General features: G+C 33.4%; 1 protein-coding gene across 1 annotated transcript in view; it reads right to left on the minus strand.

Annotated features, from left to right (window-relative positions):
- The window catches only part of LOC136418248 (phosphatidylcholine:ceramide cholinephosphotransferase 2-like), a 39,201-nt gene extending 28,979 nt beyond the window's left edge, over positions 1–10,222 (minus strand). Inside the window, exons 1-2 of the mRNA XM_066404261.1 lie at positions 10,098–10,222; positions 5,029–5,244 (exon numbers count right to left, since the gene is read on the minus strand). Coding sequence (XP_066260358.1) covers positions 5,029–5,244; positions 10,098–10,105 — 224 coding nt within the window. The 5' untranslated portion in view covers positions 10,106–10,222. The remainder of the gene's footprint in view (positions 1–5,028; positions 5,245–10,097) is intronic.
- Between the last annotated feature and the right edge of the window lie 1,127 nt (positions 10,223–11,349).

The raw sequence follows: 11,349 nt of genomic DNA on the forward strand, positions 1-11,349 counted from the left end.
GGCCTTCCATTACAGAAAATGTATATGAAACGCACATTGAAGTTTAGGATTAATAAGAAATTTTAACATTTTTAACATATCGGGCCACTGGCGGTTTATTAGGACTCAAGACATTTTTTGCTGCCTTTTTTGTGGGGCCTGCCGTTATGACTAATTTCTTCATTTCATAGATGCAGTGTAGCCGATAACTATCTTTTAGTTGTAGCACGCCTCTGGGTTATAGGATTGGACTTTAGGCCTGGGTTTTAGTATATAAGAACTGCGTAAAACGTTTAAATTCTTTTGGCCGAATAGTCGCGTTGATGTCCACTTCGTTGGAGAGTCTTGATTGTATAGCTTGATTAAGGTGTATTATTACTAAACAGTGAAATAAATTACTTCGTAAGTGGTTCGTGAGTTTGCTGCTTTAAGATCCATTACAATATTGTTGTTCCTGTAAACCGCATTATCATTGTGGTTTCAAATATGCAGCGCGGCTCTAAATTGTCACCCCCCCCCCCCCCCCCCCCCCTCCCCCTCCTAAACTTATTAACAAATAATTATTTTCTTAAAATTCAAAAGCAGCATTAAATAGGACAAAAAAATACTATCTATTGACGTTTGTTTATTCCTCTAAATGTAGTTTACATTACCAGTAGACCGGAAGGGCTGATTTCTTTAAATTGAGGCACGGGTCAAGTATCCCCTCAAATTAAAGGCGTTTCAAAACTACATTTAATAGTGTAATGCGATTTAAAATCGATCGATTAGTTTTAGAGAAAGAGCTATGAATAGAAAAAAATATATGTAAAAAATGCAATACGAATTCAGTTTCATACTAGATAAACAATAAAAAACCTTGTTTGTTTATAGGAAATAAATAATATAATAATATAATAAATAAATAATAAGATAATTAATATAATTAATAATAATAATAATAATAATAATAATAACAGTAATAATAACAAAGGAGGGGACAATTTAGAGTCACACTGTACATGTATGTGATTTAATTATATTATCTCTAATAGTCTTCACGGAAATAATAAAGTTTCTGGTCCATAAAAATTACCTGCAAGACAAAGAACACAGTAAAACCTATGTGAATTTATGGAACGTAAATTCTTCATTGGCCTAGAAATCTATACTTTAGGAAGTCAATTGAGAATTTTTGTTCCATAATTTTCTCATGGGTTCAGCGGTGTTCTTTATCTAGCACGTTGTTCTTATGGAATAGGCATTCTTTGCTTGGGTGAAAATTGTTACAAATAATGTCATAAAAATATATTTTTTTAAATCTGAATTAAAAGCCTCATATACAGGGTGTTTCCTAAACATGCGGCAAAAATTCAAGGAGTAGTTCCTCAGATATTTTTAAGAAGAAAAGTTCATATAAACATTTGGGGAAAAATGCTTCCTAAAGGAGCTAGGCCCTTTCAAATGGGGCTCCCGGAAGACGGTTTTTCGCCAATATTTTCGGAACCGTCCACACTGAAATTATGAAATTTGGTATATTGCATAAACTTTTGACGCTGAATCAGAATCTGAGTCTAGAATTGTAAAATTTTAATCAGAAGTATACCATACCGGAAGGGTTCGGGGTAAAAATTACCCCATTTTTGCTCATAGTAATTTTTATGTCATTTCCATTTTACAATATGATGTCTGAAGCATGTTTACGTAAAAAAGATACTCTTGGTCAATATCGATAGGACCAATAGTTTTCGAGAAAATTGCACAATGTTTTCCTACAATAATAATGTTATGCTACTTTATTAACTAAATATTTTTCCCTATTACATGTAAAGCATCCTCATCTACAAAAACTGTTGGAAATGACCACCACCTACCTGAAGTACTTAGTTTACGTTACTCCAGTGGAAAATGTGGAAGATTTTTTGAGAAATTGAATAATTGTAGGGTGTAATGTAATAAGAAACGACCCTGGTATTTTTAAAAGAACTCGGCAGTCAATGAGGAGAAGATTAGATTCCTGTATTCTAGCTGGTGGTGGTGATTTTCAACAGTTTTTGTAGATAAAGATGCTTTACATGTAATAAGGAAAAGTATTTAGTTAATAAAGTACCATAATATTATTATTGTCCAAAAGCATTTTACAATTTTCTCGAAAACGATTGATCCTATCGATATCGACCAAGAGTATCTTTTTTACGTAAATATGCTTCAGGCATTATATTCTAAAATGGAAATGACAAAAAATTACTATTAGTAAAAATGGGGTAATTTTTACCCCTAACCCCTCCAGTACGATATATTTCTGATTAAAATTTTACAATTCTGGACTCAGATTCTGATTTAGCGTCAAAAGTTTATGCAATGTACCAAATTTCATAATTTCAGTGTGGACGGTTTCGAAAATATTGGCGAAAAACCGTCTTCCGGGAGCCCCATTTGAAAGGGCCTAGCTCCTTTAGGAAGCATTTTCCCCAAATGTTTATATGAACTTTTCTTCATAAAAATATCTGAGGAACCACTCCTTGAATTTTTGCCAGTTGTTTAGGATACACCCTGTATAGAAATTATGATATGTGGGGTGTTATATTAACAAATAACGGGATTTTTGGGCACATTTTCAAAAGACAATATGCAATTGCTTTTTTTAACATCATAAAATTTTTAGGAAAATTCTACGTACCTTTTTATTAAACACATTTTTTCCTCTTATGGGGTGTACACATTCTCGCGTACCCTGTACCTTAATTATGGGTATCAATAAAATAATTAAAAGACGAGTATTGTCTTTGAAATCAGCATTGACCACTACATGACACATTGCATCTCACATATTGCCATCAACTTTATTCAATTAGCTTAATAGAGAAAAATGGTCAGTGTCGAAGGCAAAGGAAATGTTATGGTCAATATCAAAGAATTACTCCACATAAAAACTAATAATTTATTTATTTCAGTAAACAATACTAAAATTACAAGATTATTAATATTTCTAAGAGTACTAGTAACGTAAATCAAAAATCAAAGGTACATTTCTACGAAAATAATACTGAACCTTAATTTTTAAATAAACGGCTTTTTACATACTAAACATTTTCCTAGATCCATCAGTCCCCAGCAGCTTCTAATGAAAATTGTGCGACTTCTGCACAAAATCGCCCAACTTTTTTTCAAAATCACACTTTCTGTTGCCGTTTTTCACCTGCTTTTCCCCCTTAAAGTTTACCATCGTGTACCTTTTCTCGACCATTGCATGTCTATCTTCATTTTCTGTGGTTGTGTCTCCCGACCTTCCTCACCTCGTGTCTTCCAAAGAATATGATCACTTTTACAGGACATCCAGGCACTGTGCACAGAAACACACTTCCATTTCTGGTCATTAAATCGTGATGTTTGCCATAAATGACACCATTCAGCCTAATAACGTTCATCTTGTGGGATGAAAAACGTGCTTGTATGTTACAAACGTTCTCGGCAGTAGACAAGACAAAAATGGTTTGTTGAAATCAAGGGATGACTATGAAACCTCATTTCAAATTTGCACAAGGTTTTACCGTAAGAACCCAAAGTACCCAAATTTGCAGAATTTACCTCAATTTAATTTTCCTCGGTTCTTTTGTCGAATTTAAGGGTGGGCAATAAAACCCTATTTAGGTAGTACCCAAATTTAATGACTTGTGCTTGACGAATTTCATGATCTTCGTTACGATTTGTATGAGGACCACGTGGCAATGTGCACCCCTTTTAACTGTTTTATTTTAAAATATAGAAACATGGGGCCAAGACAAAAATTATAGGGAATTTGTTAAAGAATGTTATGGCGTTGAAAAGAAAAACAATTGTACATAGCCTTTTTGAGAAAGGATCGCTTCGATATGACTGTATCGTTGAAACTACTCCTTATATTAGAGGTAGAAGATATTAAAGATGGACGCATAATTAGCTTTAAAATTTTTAAGAAACGATTCCTCCACTCAAAACATTTACATTAATATTATTATTATGAATCTTATGAATTTCAGCATAAGCTATTATTTGATTGTAATAGATAAGAGAAAATCTAGGCAAGAGTGTACATTTCAGGGACGTATTAAGAAAAATAGCACTCTACTTCCTGATATATTTAAAAATGTGCAAATTTGGCATGTAATCATAATATTATGAAGTTATTTACATAAAAAAGGTACTTTCGTCGACTCACGGCCAACAGATAATAATAATTGGCCTTATTTCTCATTTATTTTTCAATTGTATTTTATAGGAACTTTATGTTAGAATTTTAAACTTAATCGTTGGTCGCCTTGTATACAAACTCTTGTAAAATGTTATTTAAGGAACTCTACGGTATATTGCAAAAAAAAATGAGAAAAATTGCTCTGTAAACATAGGTCGGGAAATGATTCGTTATTTACCTACAAGGTGCTAAAATTTTAAATTGGTTTTCGATCGTGCCTCTCCTAAGTTATATAAGATCTATAGTTCAAATTTGGAATGCATAGTGAGTGATCTTCGAGCCACCATGCCCATATGCTGGCATCTTTACCAAGAAAATAATTCCCATGGAAATACACAAATTCGCTAATACCTAACTGGCAGATAAAAGGTTTTTCAAGTTAGAGGAAACCAACGGTAAGTAAGTTGAACGAAGACAGCTATATGAAACATCTCCTAATTTGATAAAGGTTACCTTTATCTGAAAGGAGGTTTAGATATTCACAGTAATAAAAATGTTGAAAGAAGTTTGTACTTTTCAGTGTTAGCGTAACTACGGGCATCAATAAACCGTGCATGTCCAAACATCGCTTAAATGGAGGTTGCGCATGTGTGAATCATTGAGCCACAAGAATAGTGCCAGCGTTTTTAGATGTGTAGGTACGTATAAAATATTAGAAGCAGTGTATTTTTCTATATCAGTAATTACTCAGAAACTGGCGTCAATAACCAATTTTACAAGGTCTTAAGAAAACACGACAAATCCGGACAATGACCCTACTTGGAACCTGCCAATAAACCGACAATGGTAATTATATTTTTCTAGAATATATTTGAAGAACAACTGTGGGTTTAACTTACCGAGTTATAGGATCCTTCCTAATCCTCAAATCTTCAATAAATTTGAAATTATGGTCAGGCAAGGCACAAACAATAAACTTCTCGGAAGTATCCGTAGTCCATGGCAGGCCACAACGGTCTGTGTCTAATCGAAGGGCTCGTATCTCCCTATAAGGGCTGGTGTATTGTTGCAGGCTACAGGAACTGGCTCCTGACTCTTCGTCACCTTCGTATCCGCTTAAAGAATATAATTTTATTGATAAATCCACAATTTATGGCTGGAATTTCAATCGATTGTTAAAGAGTTACCCAGCCACTTTGGACGCGGATAGCGCTCAAGAAAGGATTGAAAATTCGGCACTCAAAAGGGTGTTAAAGCGTTGTTAAAATAGCTCTAAGTATTGTGTAATACTAATGAGGAAACGTTTATGTTATTACGATTGTTGCTTGTTTATTATGCATGCAAACGATTTGCGAAGAGACAGAGAATAATGAATATTTAAAGCAGCTTCAGTAGGTTAATAATTGATTTTCGTGTAGGTATGTTAATCCATGTAATAAGGAATTTAGGTCAGGATAGGCAATGTGCTCTGTCTGCAGGGTTGGCACGGGCAGAAGATCAACATAAGGTTTTTGACACCCTGTAACTCTCCAGAGGCGACAAAAACAGGCAGTTCTAATGGTGGAATTTAAATCTATCTAATACTTCAGCATTCCTAAATTTCGAGATAATTCTAATAAAGACCTACGCCACTGGTTCAGATTGAAATTAAATTTCACATATCTCTATGTTGAAAACCAAACATATGCAAAATGGGGCTTTATGATTCATAAAGTCGTGAATTAAAAACACCCAAGTTGAGTCGTATTTTAAGCTGTAATTACCCTTAAGAATTGGAGGCGCCACTGAAATTCCGGGAGTAATGCGACACGTTGGCGTGCTTATTTAGGTTTAAAAAAGACGGAAGAAATATTTGATTAATTGAAGTCAGGGACGTAGAAAGTGAAATAGAGAACATAATTTCAGTTCAACGTTAAAAGAATTTTGCGGTTGTCTCATAAATGCAACCACGTGGCACTAAAATTTTTAGAGCGACAAAATAATATTTTATTTATATTGACTAGATTTGGAGGAGTGAGAAAGAGGCAAGAAATCTTTGAATAATCGAGTTCAGAAACGTAGAAAGTGGACTAGGGAAAATATTTGAACACGTCCAAAAATACGTAAGAAGTTGGATCTGTCCTTAAAAGTTTTCCACAGAAATTTAGACAGAAATAACTCCAACTGTACGTGCCCGCAATAACTTGACAATGAATTTAACAATATTTAGAGAAGAAAGAGGAAATCTTTCAATAATCGAAATCAGGATTGTAACAGGAATAAAAAATACGCGTTGAATATAAATTTAAAGTAAGTTGCAGTTGCCTCTTAAAGCATTAAAATTTAAATCGCAAAAACTTGGCATTTCAATGCATCGAACTACATTTAAAGATTAAATAAACAAAAAGTGTAATACATACAATTATTAATAAATATAAAAATAAAATAATAAATAAGGAGCGCAGTAATTGGATTAGAGAACTCACATACTTTTAAAATTTTTGAGGAATTGCAGCTGCCCTATTAAAAACGCACAAACCTCTTACAAAAGACAAACTGTATTTAGAGATTCAATAATTTCAATTGCTGGCGCGGACAGTGGATTAGAGAATAAAAGATAAAGTTCTTGATAAAATATAAAATTAATTAACAAAAGACAATAAATAATTTGCAGCTCTTCAGATAAAAGCAGCATGCGGGACAGAAATTTTGAAAGTAATAAGCTCGCATTTGGTTGCATTTAATAACCACATTTAAAGAGAGTCTTCTTTGAGTAATCGAAAGTGGGATAGAGAGCAAAATACAAATAAGGACCAACTAGTACGTAATTGGCAGCTATTCTTACTTAACTATTATAATTGTTCAATGCACTTAACTACGTTTAGAGGCGCAAGAAGGAACCTTTGAATAGCAAGTCATCCCCATATTACATGTCTCTGGCACTTACTGCCTAAACAAATTTTCGTTGTATTATTGTATATACGCAACGCATTAAAATATGAATACACCCAACTTGAGTGCTCGGCTTCACCCCAACACATTTTAAATAGAATAAAAGCGAGGTGTTCTATTTATTATTAACTTGCTCATTCTAGAATAAAATCGATAAGCTCGTGCAAAACTCGCCTTGACATTAAAGTCGGTATCGTCGTTGCATGCAAAATGTGAAACTATCGAAATATCGTTATTATATTATTAGTCAAATTGTGATATGCAAATGTGAACGCGATAAATTAGGTGCCACCTGTTAGAAGCTAAATTCCAGTCTATGTATGAATTAATTATATAAAACTATTAAGTTCAACCCACCGCTGGGTATAACCTTAACCCTTGAATTGTAAATAACCACTAAACTACAAATTACGTTTTAACTTTCCTGGACATAAAAACAATTCGCGCATTTTCAAACAACACAAAAACTTATCAGACCTGAAAGGATAACAAGGAGGAGTTCCTTTCATTTAATAATGCAAGCCATGGGTTGAATCGATCATTAGAAATAAGGTTTTTTCTTTTTGGCAATGTTTCGTAAGGAACACGCGATGTTTGTTCTAAGAAAATCGATTAGACGATCAACACTAAAATCCAGATTTCCAGGAACGATCTTTAATTTACTTGTACGACATGCTAAAGCACAATTTAGAGGTGTGTTGTTTTGTTGTGAATAAAGAAGGTTGGAAAAGTGATTTGTAGTGTCAACGGCCGTGAAATGAGTTGAAACTAGAGTTCAATAGCAAGATTAAAGCTGAAAGTATGTACAAAATCTTTCGGTCGAATATAGCGGTTATATTAAAATTGACATGATTTATGGTAAAAAATGATAGTCGAAAATTAATTTGGATTGGTTAATTCGTTGATCAACCCAATAAATTCAAATATTTTATTAACATTCATTTTACATAAAAATCCATAGGCACGGACATAATTAGAAAAATATATAGTTGAATATAATGTAATTAATATGTTATAAAGCAAATGTTATTTAAATGTTACTTCACATGACGTAAAAAAAAGTATAATAAATTAATTAAAATGTGCAGTGTTCAAAAAATGAAATTCTTTTTCATTTTGTGAATAATAAAAATATCAATTTTCAAATTGGTGGTTATTGAATTTCTTTTGTCTACTTAAAAAAACATTAGGAATAAGGCATGCAATGTTATTTTGCGAGTATGGATTCATTGAGTAAATGCCTACGTACCTGAGTTTTGTATCATTTAACTTATAAAACTATTTCTTATTTAATTTGCGACCACCCCTAAAGACTGGGCATACCACTGAAATTCTGAATGTAATAACATGATATTTAATTTCGTTTAACAACGTTTAGAGACGACAGAAGAAATCTTTGAATAATTGAAATTAGGGACCTAGAAAGTGGAACAACGATTTTTATTACAAGTTTGAAGAAATTTGCAGCTCCCCTAAAAACAGTATGTACCACTGAATTTTTCAGAGTCATAACCTCATACTCTAGAGGGTCAGTTAAAAAAGAGAGAAAAATCCTTTAACACTCGAAATCCATAAGCAAAATGAGGAACATAAAAAGTATTAATTTTCCACAGTTATAATTGTATGATTTAGAACACCACGTTTAACTACTCATTTGAATCTCAATTATGTTATAGAAAGAAGATTTTTTATAAATTTTGTCATTTAAAATGATGTTTAAACAAAGAGATGTGTCATGCGGGCATGTTTGTTGAATAGTCCAGATTATGTTATTTTCAAGTAACTGTAAAATTTGTCGAAATGTTTGTATCAATCAAAATATGGGGTTTTTATGGCGTTCAAATACTTTAAAATTGTATCTAAAATATTTGAAATTATTAAAATAAACCTCAGAAAATGCATACTTTCTTATAATTTATCTTACTAAATATACAAAAATATTTTTAGTCTTAGATCTTCACTTTATTAGTACTTTTGTTGAACCATCATTCTTTGTAGATAAAACTTACGTCTTATGCAAAAAAAAATCCCTAGATATAGCTAAGAATTTCCACGTAGATCGCAATTTCTAAAGCTAATTTTCGTGTGTCTTATCCTACTATCACACTTATTGAACCCTTTTCCCAATTACCTCAGTTCAACCTAATTAGTTTTGCTATCATGATTAAATCCCACGACGTTCGAAATTGTAATTATTTTAAATCATTGAGAGCGTAAATTCCGCTTTCAACTTCCAATATTTAGAACAATGTGAAGAAAGTGAAATTTCGAATCTGGTTTTCGTATCAGCAAAGAATTATTTATTAATACAAGTAAAACTAGGTCAACTTAGGGCTTGGGTCTCGCTGAACCTTCCTGTATTTAGATGATTCTATTGCCAACTTTTGAAATGGACTCTATTTGAAATTTTAAATTTTACGCGTCATCTGAACCGATTGAGGTCAAGAGTTTTCCAACAATTTGTTTATGCAGTTTTGCGTCTCGTTTTATAACAATTTGATACTGCAACTTAATTTCGCCGGTTTCAGTAAAAACTTTATTACCTTTTCTTCTTAAGAATGTTCAACAAATATCGATGTTAGTAAAAGTTGGTAAAATCATTTAATGCAAAGGACAATAAATCCTCACGCTTTTTTTGCTTTCACAAAGAAACATAAAGAGTGATGCAATCAGGCCAGCTTATCAGGCCTAGATCTCCCTAATCCGCCCTATATTTAGCCGATTCTATCCCCAAGACCCTAAACGGCGACCTTTAAGGTGTGTCAAAGGATTGGTCGGGGCGAAATTAAAGAAGTAGGACTGTTACGTCTAAAAATAGTGTTGACATATATATCTTTGGGGAACACCTCGCTTTGTGACGAAATATGTTGCAGGGGAATTTAACGAGTTGTTGAACATGCAAATGGTTAAATTATAACTCACCATGTCCCTTAAAGCAAACCTATTTACAGGCACGTGTGTGAGTGCTCTAATGCGGAAAGAAAAACCCATCCTAGGTGCGTATTGATAACAAAAAGGAAAGCATTGGTTTAATTACTGTGTCATCGTGGACGAAGAAGCTGTTATCACCTTCCGTCGTCGCAATCGGAGAACGTGGTCCGGTCTTGTCCGAACGTGTTAACCGCGTCGTTCGACACCTGAAGAACTTCTTGTTAATCCAGAGAGTCGAGGCGTCTTTGGCGCCGTATTCGGCGTCGCGCCTGCGTCTTCAATCGTCCAACTCTGGAAAATTGGATACAAACAGGTGGTGAATTATTATCTCTTTGAGTCTAATTTCTTCCTCCCCCATTAGGACAAAACTGAAAACTTCTTTCTATAGTAAAATATTTCCACATTAATATCTCGTTAATCTAGCCAAGCGGCATATGTGGTACTAATTTATATTTGAAATGCTCTATTGCATGTCCGAAGCGCTTTGAAATGCATCACGACATTTGGGTGTATGAGGAGTACATGTAACAATAACCAAGGCTGTCCTTGGCGTGAGTTTCGTGCTAATTACTGAGGACCTGAATTAATTGAAAAAATTAATAAACACCTGATCTTTTCCGTTTCAATGTCATTTCCGATGAAAAAGACTACTGTGGGGTTTACCTAATGACCTCTAAAACTTGCAGCATCAGCAACAAAAACACGAGCCACTTAAAACATCATTGAGATACATCGATAAAACGCCTTTTAAAGTTGCCTGAAATTTATGTTATCCTCTGATGTCTATTACAAGCATCCGACTTCACAAATCGATTTCTTACAACAGGAAACTTTGGCCTGCAAACAAAAGCCTTTTAGTTCACCTAAAGACGATTTGGGATTCATTAATCATCTATTATTCTCTAAAATTAGCAAATATCGATCGTACAATAAGTTATTGGTAATGATACGAGCAGATCAACGGTGCAGTGTCGAACCGCTGAAATATCAATGAGGTATGGAGTAGTTAGAGGCGAATACGTTTTAGCTCACCTAGGTGTTAAGTAATTTTAAGGTAAAGTAAGAAAATGAGAATTTTGAAATCGAATTAAAGTAATACTACATGACATGGACATTCATCAGTCGGTTTGAAAGATTGTTGGTTCAACGATGAAGTTGACGTTAGATTCTCATAATATTATTGAATGTTGTTTTACAAAAGAAAATAATACTTTCACGGTATAATGCCTATGATATTGCTGAGATTAAAACTATACATTTTTCTATTCAAAAAGAAACGGCGTAACAAGTGCAAGATCATTTTTTTATCATTATTTTTATGTGGCTGAATTATACTTCATTGAAGAAAATTGGCAACG

Source organism: Euwallacea similis, chromosome 33, assembly GCF_039881205.1.
Source record: "Euwallacea similis isolate ESF13 chromosome 33, ESF131.1, whole genome shotgun sequence".
Classification (NCBI taxonomy): domain Eukaryota; kingdom Metazoa; phylum Arthropoda; class Insecta; order Coleoptera; family Curculionidae; genus Euwallacea; species Euwallacea similis.